We start from the raw sequence: 16993 nt of genomic DNA, 5'->3' as shown, positions 1-16993 counted from the left end.
AATTTATTTACAAAATTAGTTTACAATTTTTCTTACATACTTGTAAATCAATGGTTAATAAGTAAAGTAGCACTTTGTAGTACATGTGGCATATCATGTGTACAAGAGTTGTGAACTAATATTTTGTAATTTCCCAAAAAAATATAGAGGTTGTTTGTGATGTTTATAAAGAGAGAGTTATTGATATCATGGTTTTATTTAAAAATTTATTTATGTACTGGGATTCAAGTCAAAAATGCAATTGGTTTGTCACGTGCGTATTGGGCTTGGGCTTTCACAAGATCTCAAAACAGATTCCATTGAACAAGCTCGGTCCGTTTACAGCATTAATAGGATATTTTGGTCATTTTGTGTATACATATATAGATGAACTCAAACCCCAAACCCTAATTTCACCTTCTGCCTCTTCAGGTATCTCACTGCTACCATTTTTTCCTATATATCTATCTCCTATGCTTATTCCTTAGTTTCATTCGATTCGGTTTATAATTTACTTTTATTTTTGTTTTACAGCCACATTTCACATCTTCTCCTATGGCTCCCGCTAAAGGTATGTTATTCTTTTTCAGATTACCGTTTCAATATGATGGATTAGTTTTGAACTGAATTAATGGAGAAAAAACATTAGCAGAATGTTTTACTTGAATTTTATTGAAAATGAATTAATGTAGGGTTTTCATTTAATTATTGTTTGTGTGGACTCAGTTGATAGTTCTAAGAAGGGTGATCCAAAGGCACAGGCCTTGAAAACTGCGAAAGCAGTGAAATCAGGCCCTACATTCAAGAAGAAAGCGAAGAAAATCCGTACTAAGGTTACCTTTCATAGGCCTAAGACATTGACAAAGGATAGGAACCCCAAATATCCTCGCATTAGTGCTACACCTAGGAACAAGCTTGATCATTATCAGATTCTGAAGTTCCCTCTTACCACTGAGTCTGCGATGAAGAAGATTGAAGACAATAACACTTTGGTCTTCATTGTTGACCTTCGTGCCGACAAGAAGAAGATTAAGGATGCTGTTAAGAAAATGTATGACATCCAGGCCAAGAAGGTTAACACCTTGATCAGGTCAGTCAATATGTAGTCTCATTCTTTTAATAATCCTTATTATTTGCTAATCACAATGGTAAAGTGGTAGTCATATTCATTTCATGTTAATTCATGGTTTTGATATGTTGATACATGGTATATGGTATATGAGATAATCTGTAGTTATGTATCCGTCTATGCTTTTAACCTTTTACATACCCATTTTGGGTGTTTTTGTTTTCTGGGTTGTTTTGACTTTTGAATTATAGTTACATGCATTATTGCTAGTTTGGTGCAATTTTACAATGAAAGAGGCTATGTTTGATTGATGGAAATGAATGAAGTGGGGTGGAATGAAACTCTATATTATTGTTGTTTGGATTATTTAAAATATGATGAAATGGAATGGAATGAAACTTGATGAAATGGGTAACATACCATCAAATGCCTATAGTTTCATCCTCCTTGTTTGTGGTTATTGGATAAAATTTTGATGAAACCAAGTTATTATCTGCTCCATTCATTATATAATATCCAATCAACAGTCTTAGTATCTTTGTCATTGTTCCGTTCCATTCCATTCCATTTCACCTATCATTTAATAGCCAAACATTGCTAAGGTTGACCATGTTATTTATCGAATCTGGATGTCATGTTTTGGTACGGATCCTGTGAATGCTAGCGTTAAGCACAAAATTGTTTTAAATGTGGCATTTCCATTTACAATGTGCTAATGGAATCTATTAAGTATGGTTCAGTTGGCTTGTGAGGCATGTTGCAATTTTTTGATTTGAATTATTCTGCTGCAGGCCTGATGGCACCAAGAAGGCCTATGTCAGGTTGACTCCGGATTATGATGCTTTGGATGTAGCAAACAAGATTGGCATTATCTAAGGTGGTGTCTGGATTCACCAGGGTCAATTTTCTATTAGGTGTTAGGCAGTACTGGGTAATTTTGATGAAAACTTTTTTAAACAAATACTTCTGTGTTTTGTGCTGTTATTTGGTGTATTTGTTTAATCTGTTATTTATCAGACCTTCTTTCAATTTTAACTTCAAATTTATTTAAATTAATGATTGAAATAGCCACCTTATAATTTCTTTAATTTATAGTGATTACGCAAGTCCTTGAATGTTTGGTTAACGAGCAAAACCACCAGCACTTCGATTTTGCAAGAATCTGCTTATGCGTGGTGAACAATGGTTGTACTAGAAATGTTTGTTAACATTTATAATTAGTTAATATATCTTATTATTATAGTCAGTGTTGTGAAACCCGAGCCGGACGTCAAACCGGCAGAGGTCCCGTATTAGGTTTAACTGGTTTAAACGGTTAAACCGTCCGGTCTGACCGGGTGATTTCGTACATAATTAATAATTTTTATTTATAAATATATAGTTATATATAAATGTAAAACTTTATATAATTAATAATTATGTATAATTATATTGAAATAATACCTCTTTATCTTTTTTTGGACCGTAGTAAAACAAAATATTAGAACATTGTCCCATTTTTATTTTATTTTTAAGTGAGCCGTCCAGTTTACTTCCTGGGTTAATCCGGTTTAACCGGGTTTAACATGGTCGGACCGGATTTTTTCCGGTTCAAAGCGGTCCAACTCTCATTCGGTTAAGACGGCAAACCAGAGCCGTTTTCAAGTCCGGTCAGCGGTCGGACCGTCCGGTCCGGTCCGGTTCCAACATCACTGATTATAGTATATAAAAAGAAATAAAAAATATACCCTTCCTCCCCAGTCGAAGTTATTATTGTATATGGAAAGACATTGAAGGAGGTTATACTTTCTCATGGCGTCTATATATACCTTGATATTAGATGTGCTTATCACAAGCTTAATGGGAGACTTGAAGAGCGATTAAATGCAGTGGTGGAAATGTGTAGACAAGCTCTATAAGAACATGGATTTCGTACATAAATTGGAGTGTAAGTTTAGGAAAATACAAATAAAATTATTGTTGAGGTAAAAGTTTGAGGATCATATAATCATACCAAACTACAAGTCAATAGAAAGGGTTAATCCATGCAAGATTATGGAGAAATTGATTGAGGAAATTATTTACAGCATGACTACTAAGACCTGTAATGTTGTAGGAGAGCATGACATTGAATATTGGGTGATAAAATATTGACAAGAGAATAGACTCATGGAGCATATATGAGATTGTTTTACTGGATGAGTAAATATAGGGAGATCAAGAAAACCCATATGGAGAAAAACTCAGTATTGTTAGTGAAATAAAAGTATAGGTATTATAAATTGTAATAGTAGTCTAGCAATATATATAATATGGTTGGGCTACTCGGTAGCTTTGGTGATTGCATTTCAAAATTAACAAGCATGTGCGATGTGTATGAAAGCATGGATAAGACATTAAGATCTGTAGAGAGGAAAAGAAGCATGGAAGCCGTGGCAGCGGTTTGGAAGATCTTTTAGCTATTGTTCTGCAAACTGTCAAATTGCACAGTAAATGTTAATTGGCTTCTGTTCTCCCTCATTCTTAAACTTGGATATGGTAAGAGTATTGTACAACAGAGATTTCTAATCTGCCACTTTGTAGCTGTACATAAGGATCATCATATCTAGAATTTGCCCGTGATCATGGTTGGTATAAATATGATAAAGCACAGGATAATAACCTCTAGTATTTTCCATTTGCATGGGTTTATCAGATTTTTCTCTAACAAGTTTGATCTATAAATAAGACTGACATTAAGAGTGAATAATGTGGATGAACTCACAAATAAGACTTTTCAAATTATTTCCAAAACTTGCAAGTTAAGAGAAAAGACTCAAATATCCAACATTTTCAACTAAAACCAGAAAGGCTGGTTATCTGTGCAATTTAACACCAATTGCTCTAACTTCATTTACACTGGGAAAAAAGGAATACTAGGAAATGAAATTTTCATCAAAATCACTGATGCCTTTGCCGCTTCCTTAACTGAACACAAGAGCTAGAAGTCAAGTTCCATTCATTGTTGAAAGAGCTAGAGTGGTGACCAGCAAAATTGAGCATTGAACTTGAACATGATGTGGTTGAAAAGGTAGCATTTGATGGAAGCTTTGGTTTCAGATATGTGGGTATATTATTGCTAGAGATATCATATTCTTTGATGGTTAAAGGAGGAATTTTGATGTGTTGCAAAGGAGGAGGGTTTATCCAAGTAGGAATAGGACCTGCAAGGAGAACATTCTGAAGCAATGGACCAGCATCAATCACAGCCTGAACTAGTTTACCCTTTTGAGGCAAGGGTCTTACTTTGGAAATAGAATCAATAATTGCATTTGCAGCATCATGAGATGCTGAAATATTATTGAAGTCTTGAACCAAATTCTGACTAAGATAACTATAACTTAAGTTGTTGTTTGTGATGTTTGAAAACTCAGGAGAAGAAACTGTGTCAAAAAATGAATCAACAGTGGGGGAACCATGAGAGAGGGTATTAGATTCTGTAATGCTTGAGTTTGCTTTTGCCATAATAGGGAACATGGAATGGTTTTCATGTTGGACACTGCCAAATATGTTTTGCAAATGATTTGTGATAGAGGGCATTGGTTTGTTCATTAGTTTCTGAAGCTCAGCTCTTGCTTCATCCCTCTCTCTATATGCCAGCATCAGTGAATCAAACAATTCATCCTTCACATTCTTCATGGTTTCAAGTTCAAGTGTCACATTCACTAGCTTATGGGTCAACTCTTCTTCACTCTGCAAAGTTAAACAAGGTAAGATCAATAGGATTTTTTTGTGAGAAACTGTAGTAATAAGGAAGTAAAGAAACCACATAAAATGCAGAGGTTAATGCATATTGATCATGAATTCAATGCAAGCAAGTGAATGTTAATAAACTAGGGGTGAACTTTGAGCAGAATATTATGTAAACATAGAGAAAGCGACAAGTTTTGGTGCGAATACACAGGATCAATCTGGTGCATGATTTATGCTTTTCACCTTAAAGTAAGGTTTGACACCGGCTTTGCTTTTGGATTATCAAAGATTCTCATTGTCATGAATTAGGCATTGCATGCTAAGTGCATTAGGTTCAACAAAAATTTCAAACTTTGAAAGAACAAACACATATTATATAATGAGTTAGGATTCCTAAGAAATGTAACTTGAACTGAAGAAGGAATAAATCACTTGGTGTACAAAGCTAACCAAAACTTTATCCCCATAAGGAATAGTATTAATCAAAAAACCAAAAAATAAATGAAAGAAGTTATTGATTCAGTGAAAACATTAATGCAAAATGGTAACTAGAAGAGAGATTTATAGAATTTTAGTTCAGGATGGAATAGAAGAAGAAAAAAGATATGAAGTATGATGGAGCAACCTACCTGAGGGTAAATGATTACAGATTCATCCATTGTTTCCACCTTCTATTTGAGAGCAAAGGAAAACACAATATTGGAAAATAAAGTATAAATGTATAGGCGAAATAGAATAAACTATAGTTTTAAGTATACTATCTCTTATTTATAGAGAAAAGTTTTGCACATAGGACACAATGAGAAGGGTAGAGAGACTAAGGTATAAGGAGGGAAGAGTGGTAGAAAATCATGGGTTGCCCACAAAATTCCAGAAAGTGAGTCACTATCAATGACTTTAATGAAAATCAAAGAATGCCAAAACTTTCCTTGTAGAAGAAATTAATTAGGATTGTGATTTTATACTCTATGATGCATGATTTAGAAATCCCTGAAATCCTCCCACTTTTGCAGGAACTGTGTCCCTTTTAACTTAATGTCTTTGGTCAACGATTTAATCCATATAAACTTTCCTTAAATAATCTCACCTTATATCTACATTACCTAGATATATAGACGGGGACTTTATATGCAAATTAGTTTTTAGTCCGTGCGGTATATGTATATTTAAATTTTTATTTTCTAGGTAAATGAAAAATACTTATTTAAAATTTATAAAGTTTTTCTGATTTATTTATTGTGTATGGCTAATTCAAATTTTGACTCGAAATTTGGCTTCATAATTAAATCAATTCATAACTAGCTAATGTGTATTGTTTGTAACATATTCACTATTTTGCTTGATTGAAATTCTTTTTAATTTTTAACTAGCGGGTATTTATGACTTAGGTTAGAATTGGAAAATTTCTTATACTTGTACCATTTTTCTGTACTACCAAGGGTATTTCCTCACTCTTTTAGTTAAGAAAATAATCTCTTTTGGGATGAATATATGTCCATCCAAACAAATATTGCTCTCAAGAATTGAACATTTAACATTTTGATCATCTTAAAGATATAGTTGGTCCTTACACTACTAGATCAAAGGTATACCTGCATCATTTGATTTAGAGTAAATTACAATGATACTCCCTGAGTTTTAGTGAAATTACACAAATCACTCATCGCTTTTCTACACCTACACAAACCCCTCATTTTTTATACTTTCATTACACTGACCACCCCTGTATGAGAAATAAGTGTAATTTTGTGAACAAAAAATGTGATAAATGCAATTAAGTTAAACAAAACATGATATATTGTGGAGATAAGTCCAAATAATATATGAGTTGATACCTCTTTATTATTTTTGGTTCGTTACGATATAGTATAATAGCGATTTAAACAATATCTTTTTAGAATTGTTGATGCATTTTGTAACCAAAATAATAAAGATACATTAATTTGTATATTATTTGGATTTTTCCTCACAATATACCATATTTTGTTTAACTTAATTGCATTTATCACATTTTTTGTTTAAAATCTTACACTTATTTCTCATGTAGGGGTGGTCAATGCAATGAAAGTATAAAAACTATGGGAGGTTTATGTATGTGTAGAAAAGTGAGAGGTGATTTGTGTAATTTTACTAAAACTCGGAGGGTGTCAATGTAATTAACTCTTTGATTTAATAGATCATATAATTTTCTTCATAATAATTGTGGTGGTATGGTATTTGTGGTTGGGGTGATTGCGAAATTAAAAAATAATGTTGTTAGACACATAACATAATTCAACATTTGTTATTTGGTGAGGAGCACCTAAAGCAAAGAAAAATAATTGTGATTTTCCTGGTTAAAGATACATGTTAAAAATGAATGTTCATTCAAAATAATAAGTAATCTAAAATCAGATGAAATAAATAAATGAAAATATTTAAAAGTCAAGTATTATAAGGAAGATATGTATAATAAATTAATTTTCTTCACGAAATTAAGAATAAAATATATCACACTTTTAAAGAATTTGATATAGATTATACATTGAATAAAATGAGTTCACTTTGTTAGCGTGAGAATTTCCGACCTTTGTGCACACAAGAACTTAACTGGCCTAAGTTTCCCTTTGCCAAAAATATTAGAAATTCACTTGTGAATAGTGTATTTTAAATGGTAAAATAATGCAGAAATATAATCCTTAATCCAAAATTAATGGTTGAGATTTGGACAGTTTAATAGTTTTTTATTTGTATGCGTTTTTTATCATATTTTTAATAGTTATTTTTTCAATCAATGACTATATTTGCACTTTATTCTTTAAACTCCACTTTTTAGAAGCTAAATATATAATGTTATCAATAAAAAGAAAGTGTCATGCCTTACTCATAAACTGCCAAATTTAAGTAAGGGAATATATTCTTTTTGTTTGTTTATATTTTTACTTAACTTTATGTATTTATTTGTCTACTTTTAAAAATGATGTTTGTACATATTTTTATATCACACGATGGCTAGACCCAATTTCTTACATTATCTTAGAGTTGCAATACTAGATTGCGTTGTGAACTGCCCAATAAAACAGAATTGTATCATATAATACTTTACTTCACATGTTTTTCCTACCCCTTATTCTGTATCTATTGTTAACTTCACATGTAAGCAAATGTTCTGTTTAATTATAACTCTATTATATCATATTAAATTAAAGAACATGGGAGAAGGAAACATAGTACCGCCCCTTTTGTCGCTGCATTTTCGTTATACTTTCTCTGTTTAGAAAATGCCAAACAAAACAAAAAGAAGTTGCAAAAAAGTCAGGTTTTCAAACCATTTGATGCTATCATGAAAAAAAATGGTGCTACTAATTATTATTTTGTATAGACTATCTTAGTATTTTATTATAAGTGATATTTGAATCTATGATATTTTTTATTTCATTCTTTAAATCTTTCACCCTAAACACTCCATACCACTTTATTGCTCTATGGGCATAATTATATATGTATATATATATACCTATTATTTTTATAGTTACATAACTTTACCATTCAAAAAATACTTACTTAATTTTATCAAATAATTTGAAGTCATTTTTTCTTTTACACACTTAGATTGTGAATAATATTGTAAATATATGTATGAAGTGACGAATTGCAATCTAACATGTCCCATCATTTCTCATGAAATTAGGACAACGAACGTGGATGAAGTATTTGGATGAAGTCAGATTATTTTCTTTATTCCCGACAAGCTTTTTCGGCACACAACTATATTTTGTCGTTTCAAAATATAATACCCAGTTAAAGAATGATATAATATTGGTGATAATAGGGATAAAAGATTGATATTTCTTATTTTTTTTAATATAAGAAATAAATATAATTTTTTATTAAGATATTAAATACACTACACCTTGATTTATTGAATATCCCGTCCATAATTTCAATGATTTAATATGTATACATTATATATTGTAAGTGTTTTTTATACTATAAGCAAATTATTCACCATTCAAATATTAGTTATAATTGACTCTCAAACAAAAGTAATAAAAATTGATTGTGAATAATATATTGACAGTGTAAAAAACATTACAATGACAATGCTTATATTTTAAACTTTTATTTCAATATTATTTATCAATAATAGTTTACATTTCTTTAAAAAATTTAAACTTTATAATAAAGATAGGATCTAAAGGCAAGTGAATTCTTTTTAAACATTATAATAAAATAAGTGCCTTCATGACTAACATAATTTCTATAATATAGTAATTAATTGTATTTAAAACTTTATCTCTCTCATTAATTTGCCTCTAGAAATATATGAGGTAATTAAAGCTCGTACACAAATTCACTCACTCAATTGATATATATTTTTAATCCGTGATGTATTTTCAGGATCAAAATTTCAAAGTTGAACAAAGCCAAGATTAACATTTGATTCAATGAGTTGACGTCTATCTCAAAACGTGTTGCAGCTATATCCTTATCTCAAAATGTTTTTTCCAATTTATCGCAATTACTTAGCTAGAAATTCACATGAGGAAAACGATAGTGGGTTAAGAAGAACAAGATCAAAAACATGTCGCGTCTACTCAGAAAATATGATCAACATGTTCAAGTTTTGTTTGATTCTAAAATATGGTAATTAAGGATTTAAAAATAAGAAAAATATATTTAATGAATAAATGTTAATTACTTAATTAGAGTCTTAATGAGCTAATACTTCCAATGTAACCGCGTTTGTAGTTTCTTAATTTTGCTTAAAGGATGAAACATACAAATACAAAACAGGTAGAGCAAAGCTTGCATACGACAAAGGTGCTTAAAGCCTTAAATTAATTAAAATTAAAGACGTAATAAGACACGTAACAACTAAATACAATGTACCTAGCGGCTCAACACATGCGTGTTTGTGTCTCATTATACATGTAAGCTAACTTTAGAGTTTTTTTGGTGGCTAGGATATAATAGATGATAGGATAATCTATCATATTTTCTAATAATCCAGAGTTTTTGACGAGCATAATATAATATAATATATATATATATATATAATATGATGAAAAAAAATATATGTATTAATAATGTATGAAATATATATATATATATATATTGTTGTCATTTTATCATTCATTATTTATATATTATTATTGACTCTTAAAAAAAGTAATTCAAGTTAATGATGAATGATATAATAACAACATATAAATATTCATATTAATAATATACAGTTATTATAGTGCAATTTTCTCGTTATATTCTCACATATGAACAACAACAATCCACCATATTACTATAAATGTTATCATTATCCACCAAAACCTATACAGGATAAAAGCTTATTTTGCTCACATCCTTACTTGCTCTTATATATGCTCTCTATTTTATTCTGTTTTAATCATATGCTAATTATCATTAAAATTTATTGTATTATTTTGTAATAGTTGTTGGATTTATTCAAGTGTGAAGTCTCACATTGAATATGCAGGGAGGAATGAAAGAGTTTATAAGAAGGAAAAACTAATGAGACTAATGCCTTAAAGTTTTGGTTCAAGACATGGTGTCTCACTTATGACTTTTCACTCTTCTCATACCCATGTAACAATGGAACTCGTAAAGGTTATACTTATGCAATCCTATTGTACATAACATACAAAAACATGGGTAATTCCTAGTTTCAAAGTTGAATTCATTTAATATGCTATAGATTGAAATGAACTGAAAATACAAGGGTTACCAAGCAATTGCATCTATTAAGCAGTAGCTTTCAATTGCTAGTATATTGCGTGTTAACCCACGATTAATGAGGACTTTTAGGTAGATGTTGAAGAGTAAGCATACAAAGGGGGCCCTAGCAGTAACTTGTTACCTCTTTAGCTACTAACTGGTAACGACTTAACCTGTCAATTCAATCATTTAAAACCAGAAAGCGTAGACATGTTATATTTATCAACTTGTACAGATAAAATATATATAGTATGTAACACCATACACTAAATATTATATATCCCTTTCATGGCTTCCTCATATGCTTTATAAACACTTAAGTGACATGACTATTTTGTTATAAAGTAAGTTGGATTGAGGTTCATTAGGATTCACATTAATCTTTCGGTTCTATGAATACTTAATAAAATCAGCTGACCCTAGTAGAAATAATTTTTGGTTATTATTGTTTCAATAATGAACTCCCCCACATTGCCTGCAAATTATATATTTGATTGGTATGTGGCATTGTCCTTTTGATTTTTGGCCGTAAAATGGAATGGAAGTTATCTTTATATTAAAAAGTGAGAGCTGAGGAGTGTGGCAACGGACCTATGAGATTGTCCGTTTGTGGAAGCCCACATGGAGATTAGGGAATAGAGATTCTCTGTCCCTAAATATTCACGTCTTCGTGTTTCAAGCCAATCAAATTTCATCAAATAATATAAAAATATTTTTTGCTTTTATGCTTTTTCTTTTTAAATATGTGGCAACTCTCTATTAGCTTGGGACACAATGAGACATCAAAAGTGGGACAAGTGATCCTCATCCGGAGATTAGGTGAGATGGGAGGACAAGGTCCTCTATCCATAAAAGATCATGTTCCTAACCAATAATATTTCTCAAAATAATATAAAATATTAATTTATGTATTTTATAACTTTTTTTTCAATTAAGTAACTTATTTTAATTGGCTTAGTATACCATTGGGACACCACTAGGTACCAGGAGATCTCCCAGGATGAGAATCATATGTTTTCATTCATGTCTCATTTGTTGTATGAAGCCAATGAGAAAACTCTATTTATTTTAAAAGAAAAACTATAAAAACAGAAATTAATATTTTAATATAATTTCGTAAACTTTGATTGATGTAGGACATGAGGACAGAAAATTTTGGGGACAAGTGATCCTTGTCTAAGGTAGACATAAGCCTTTGATGACACTTGAGTTTTCATCGTGTAGTAAACCACATGCAAACCTTTTATCTTGCAATACGGTTAAGAGAATTGTAATAGATACTCATATAGATCCTGATTAAGGAATATTTTTATTTTTAATCATATAATCGTATTGTATTTCTTAATCATATGCATGTAATATAATTCATATATCTATTAATTTTATAATTAATTAATTGAAGGCTCAACATTTACATGGATACATGCTATAAAAATATCACTTTAATATTTATGCATCAACAATGTACAATGTGAATATTTTATAATATATCATTTATTTGTATTACTTTAGTTAAGAATTTATGATAATTAACATTTGAATAATGGTAGATTATGTATTGATAATATAAAGAATCATGGCAATGTAAGTGCATAAATATTAAACTATGTTTCTTGGCATTATTAATCGTATAAAAGGGATACCTATAATAATTGATTTAGAACATATAAAATCAAAGTGATGATAAATTCATAATCATAAAGATCACGTTGAGAGGGAAATACCCTTCTGATAAAATTGAAAGGAATACCTTTTTTTGGATGAACTCAAAACTTTAAACTCTTTTTTGTATAACACAACTTGAGAGTCTAAATTAAGAAATAGATGTTAATAATAATATGGGCTAGACATTGAATCTACAAAGTTTTGTTTAATAATATTAAGCTATGCAACTCTTTGACTTACATGTAAAGGCCTATGGCTGGCATGGTTTTCCGAGCCAAGATTAGCTTGGGTTAAGCACTCCACAAACAATACTGCCAAAATCTCCAACAAAAATGCTTGCTCATCAAAACCGTTGTTCTTGTTCCACGTTACCTGCTAACTTGTGCCTACGCAGCTTAATTTGTGTTAAGTTGATTAAACATCAAGAGTCAACCCTAATAATATATATATCAGACAAAAACTCTCACAGAATTGTATTTATTTATACAAAATTTACTACTAAAAAAGAGTTATGGTTGGACTTTGCTATGGATCTGTATAGCCCATTACATTCCGTGAACTTTAAGCAATATATTTTGAGGTAAAATATTTAACCGTTTTTACATTGTTCGATTACTCATATTTAATATTATTAACTTTTAAATATATAAATAATACAAAAGAGTAATAGAGTACATATATAAACTTTACACTAAGATTGTATAATACACTTATATATCTTACTTATGGATTCATTGTAAAAAAAATTATACTGTCAACACATCATTCATCGTTGATTTATATTACTTTTGTTTGAAAGTTAAAATTAATGATAATTAGATTGATGAATGATTTGCTGACAATATAAAAAAACATTTATATTGCCAGAATATAATACATATGAAAATCCTATTATTTATTTGCCTGTATTTAATCTCCATATATGATAAAGGGTATTTCATATATTTTCATCGCGAATTCATGATGTCATATTGTTATACACCCAGAGTTGCAAGTTCAGGCCCATTAAATATGTTCCGATAACCGGGCCTTATTTTCAAGCCCATAAAATTTGGGTCGATGAAGGTGGAGAAAGCCACTGCCACCATATTGAGTGAAAAATTCGGGGCATATCGTTGTGGAAAGGAAGAAAGGAGGAGAAGAAGAAAATGCGTAAGTTTGATCCGTGGCCAATTTTCTTCAAGCGAGAATGGAACCGGACTTGGCCTTTCCTCGTTGGTTTCGCAGTCACCGGAACCATAATTACCAAGTTATCTCTTGGCCTTACTGGTATAACTACCTCACCGATCATTTTTATTTTTATTTTTATCTGAATCTTAATTCACTTCCGATTTTTGTTTTTTCTATGCAGATGAAGATGCTAAGAACTCTAAGTTCGTTCAAGAGCACAAGAGGTAACGCTCGTCTCACTAATTTTTTATTATTATTTTTAAAAGTTTAAAACATTTAATTTGTGTTTATTTGATATGAATGTACTTCTTATGTTTATGATTGTTGGAAATTTAACGGATTTGATATCGATAGATTTATCTTGTGCAATCTCCGGGGGTTTTTCGTGTAATTGGAAATGATAAGTCTGGATTTATTTATTTATTTAGATTAATTTTGGTTTGTAGCTGTATTTTTTGTGTGTGAGCAATCGACTAGGTCACTACAGCTTCTGTTTTCTGCATATCGAAGTTGTACGTAGTGCAATAAACTCATTTTGGTCGGTTGAATTTGTATGGAAGATAATGTTACTTGAAGCGTTATTTTATTATTTGATTCTTCATTATTGACCACTTAGCAATATCAAGTAACATAGGTCTCTATTTTCACTTCATTACCATTCTTTATGTAGTTAAATTGTGATAACTTGATTTTCATTCTAGCCTAATATTCAGGACAAGAATATAATTGGTGTGTCGGTTGAAGCAAAATATATAATACTATTTAACTTACCTTATCCTAATTAAAGTTCACAGTTCACACAAAAGTCAAATTATAATAACTTTTTGGTTTCATAGATTAGTGTCTTAGCTTTGAAGATATGAGATTATACTAAGCAAAATCATGGTCTAAACATCAAGAAATTGTTGTTGTTGCATTTTGTTTTGTGGTGTTATACTGACAAATCAGTTGCAGATTACAATTTCACAATTAAATTGATCAATTTGCATATCTACTATGTAGATTACCAACAACACCACTAATTACTATCACTTGAATTGAGAAAGTATGAATAACAACTAATCATTTTCTTTGATTTAACACTGTATTTTCTACAGCACCCAACTGTGTGTATTATTTATATTCATCTATCGCACATTCGTAGGCATGACTCTAATTTTATGGAATCTGATAATAGGATGTTGTGTTATTTGTGTATTTTCCAGGTAACTTCTGAGCGATGGCATCGCAATGGTCTTGCACTTTGTATTAGGTGTGTCAGGATACCATTGCTTCTTTAGATTCTATGGATTGTAATAACCGAAAAGAGATGATATATACTCTCTCCATGTTCTCATTTCCAGCTTTGGTTGTTTACTTAAATCTGCTTGAAAAATCCAAGTTAAGCAGCTATTGCTTTATTGTGATACTTGGAGTTTTTCTTTTTGTATTCATCAACCATAACCTTGGGAAAATAGATGTATTCAATAATTTACATTTGGGTTTACTTCTCAGTTAAGATATATATGGTGCAAACCAGTTGTTTGTCATTCATCTAGCAAGGATATGTTTTCACATTAAGCGTCTGTTTCATTGAAGTAATGCTTCCGAAGTTCTGTACACTAATTGCAGTGTACTTCACGTGGGTTTATGATTCAACGTATGTATTTCTGTGGCATTTTATAGGTCATTTCGTTTTACAGAAGCCAATGAACGGTGTTCTTTAGTACGGGTATACTTGTTAACAATGAACTATCTTTGGGCGTTTTTATTTTGATACAACATCAAGACACTTATAACCTTTCCCAATGATTTTATGAAATACTTTTTCAATCTACGAGCTTAGTTTTTTCATATTCCATTCCCACTGAGTTAGCTTCTTTGCTATAAAAAAATATTTTTCAAACAATATTTTTGCAGCAGATATAAAAAGGGCCATTCGAATAAAAACGTGGTTTTCAATCCCTTGCCATGTTCAGACATCCTTCTGGTGAAAGCTATAGCTTGTAGCTTTGGGGCAAACTGGTTTTGAATCCCCACTGCAAAAACAAATAAGTTATCAGTTGCGAAGTGGAAAGGCTACTGACCATTTTGTTTGTAATTTGTGCCATTGAGAGGACATTGCGGTAAGAATAATGATATGTCTTATAACCTGAATTTTAAATTGAAAGTTATGAGATTATAGCTGTATAGCTAACGGTATAACCCTGCCTCACCTCATGCCAGACAAAGCTAAAATTGGGATGAGGCAATAATACACGACTCTTTGGAAATACTTGTGGTTCTTGGTTCGTGGACAATACATATGAATAGCACTTGGTTGTTTTATTAGCGGCTCGGATCTAAATTGGACGCCCCTTACATCCCCACCCCACTTTTCCTTCAACTCGGTAATTTAACTTGGTTAGTAAATTAAATAAACGAGCCGAACTTGAGTTGGATATAGTTCTTCTTGCTAGGATCATAAGTTGACTTCAATTATATATATGTATATAAACTATTTTTTATGCTTGATTGATGCATTATTTTATATATATATATAACTTTTTGCAATATTTTTTAAAAATTAATTAATTGTTTGAGTTGTCCACATAAACCAATTCGAACTGAGCCGAACTCGAGCTAAAAAAATAACTCGTATCGAACTTGAGTTGAGTTTCAAGCTGAATCAATCTGAGCTCTTATTCGACTCGGTTTAGTTCATTTCCTGCCCTAACTTTTCGCATGTGGCCGTTTGTGTTGTCACTACAAGTTAAACAACGTTAACAACTGCATCAGAAAGTTCTTACTATATAAGCAGCATATGAGCAAAGGTTAGAGCAAGAAGCTTAGCTAAGGTAACATAATTATTTTCCTAAACTCTGAACCTTAGAGCAAAGGAAAAAGATGCCAGATTCTAGAATTTCCGATGGAAATCCTTCTGAGTTCAGCAAAGCTAATGCTCTTAAGGCTGCCATAGCTGAGTTATCACAATGCTAATCTTTGTCTTTGCAGGGGAAGGTTTCGGGCATGGCATATATACAGCCCTATAATTTGCCCAACTTCCTGTTTGAATTTTTCAAGAGTAAAACATCAATTTGGTCTCTCACAATGACACTTTTAATCAATTACAAAAATGTTAATTTAGTATTTGACTTCAGAAATTGTCCACCAATTTAGTCTGTGAGAGCCTTATAAATTTGTCTTAAGGGACCAAACTGATTGGTAATGTCAACAGTCGGAAACCAAATTAGCTGATGGTATCAATTTCAAATATAGAATTAAAGTATTACTGGTTTTCCCATTTATAGTTTTGAACCTGGCAGTAACTTCACGAACCCTTGTATGTAATGTTTTTTGCAGACAAGCTCAAAAACAATGGTTCAGCAACACAAGCTGGGCTAGTAGCAGCATCACTGTCTCACGTGTTTGCTCGTTTTGTGGCTGTCTCTATTGGCGCTAACATCTCCTGTGGCCGTGGGCACGTCAACCCTGCTGCCATATCTCTGGTGGTCACATTACCTTATTCGGAACAATTTTATACTGGATTGCTCAGTTAGGTGGCTCTGGTTGATTTCTTGCTCCATAAATTTGCCACTGGTGGACTGGTATAACACTTCACATATATTTTACTTGATTCTAAATTCAATGATGACAACTTTATCATTGATCATTTGAATGAACCCGCGAGTGGTTTTTAAGTAATGCTCATAACATCTAAACTTGCAA

The 16993-nt window shown here is 31.2% G+C and overlaps 3 protein-coding genes and 1 long non-coding RNA gene across 4 annotated transcripts; 3 read left to right on the top strand and 1 right to left on the bottom strand.

The window, feature by feature from the left end:
- Positions 393–2133, top strand: LOC109325544 (60S ribosomal protein L23a-1). Its single transcript, XM_019557967.1, has 4 exons — positions 393–411; positions 514–550; positions 706–1069; positions 1840–2133. Exons 2-4 carry the CDS (start codon positions 535–537, stop codon positions 1922–1924), a joined length of 465 nt encoding a protein of 154 aa, XP_019413512.1. The 5' UTR covers positions 393–411; positions 514–534; the 3' UTR covers positions 1925–2133.
- LOC109325543 lies at positions 3826–5469 on the bottom strand. The gene is made up of 2 exons (XM_019557966.1): positions 5389–5469; positions 3826–4759 (listed from the first exon to the last, which is right to left on the bottom strand). The coding sequence occupies exons 1-2, from the start codon at positions 5416–5418 to the stop codon at positions 3968–3970; spliced, it is 822 nt and encodes a 273-aa protein (XP_019413511.1). The 5' UTR covers positions 5419–5469; the 3' UTR covers positions 3826–3967.
- Positions 13340–14885, top strand: LOC109363443. The gene is made up of 4 exons (XR_002109492.1): positions 13340–13405; positions 13488–13530; positions 14512–14765; positions 14806–14885. It is a non-coding gene; the product is annotated as an uncharacterized LOC109363443 (long non-coding RNA).
- Positions 16172–16824, top strand: LOC109363498 (aquaporin TIP1-3-like). Its single transcript, XM_019609763.1, has 2 exons — positions 16172–16259; positions 16628–16824. Exons 1-2 carry the CDS (start codon positions 16172–16174, stop codon positions 16822–16824), a joined length of 285 nt encoding a protein of 94 aa, XP_019465308.1.

This window comes from Lupinus angustifolius, chromosome LG13 (assembly GCF_001865875.1).
Source record: "Lupinus angustifolius cultivar Tanjil chromosome LG13, LupAngTanjil_v1.0, whole genome shotgun sequence".
Classification (NCBI taxonomy): domain Eukaryota; kingdom Viridiplantae; phylum Streptophyta; class Magnoliopsida; order Fabales; family Fabaceae; genus Lupinus; species Lupinus angustifolius.
Note: the sequence above shows the minus strand (reverse complement) of the source record. Positions and strands in the feature narration are given on the sequence as shown.

Coding starts and splice junctions, on each gene's coding strand:
- LOC109325544 (XM_019557967.1), top strand. Junction 1,070..1,839: donor AAGGTTAACACCTTGATCAG/GTCAGTCAATAT, acceptor ATTCTGCTGCAG/GCCTGATGGCACCAAGAAGG.
- LOC109363498 (XM_019609763.1), top strand. CDS start 16,172: ATGCCAGATTCTAGAATTTCCGATGGAAATCCTTCTGAGTTCAGCAAA. Junction 16,260..16,627: donor CATAGCTGAGTTATCACAAT/GCTAATCTTTGT, acceptor TGTTTTTTGCAG/ACAAGCTCAAAAACAATGGT.
- LOC109325543 (XM_019557966.1), bottom strand. CDS start 5,418: ATGGATGAATCTGTAATCATTTACCCTCAG. Junction 4,760..5,388: donor CTGTAATCATTTACCCTCAG/GTAGGTTGCTCC, acceptor TTAACTTTGCAG/AGTGAAGAAGAGTTGACCCA.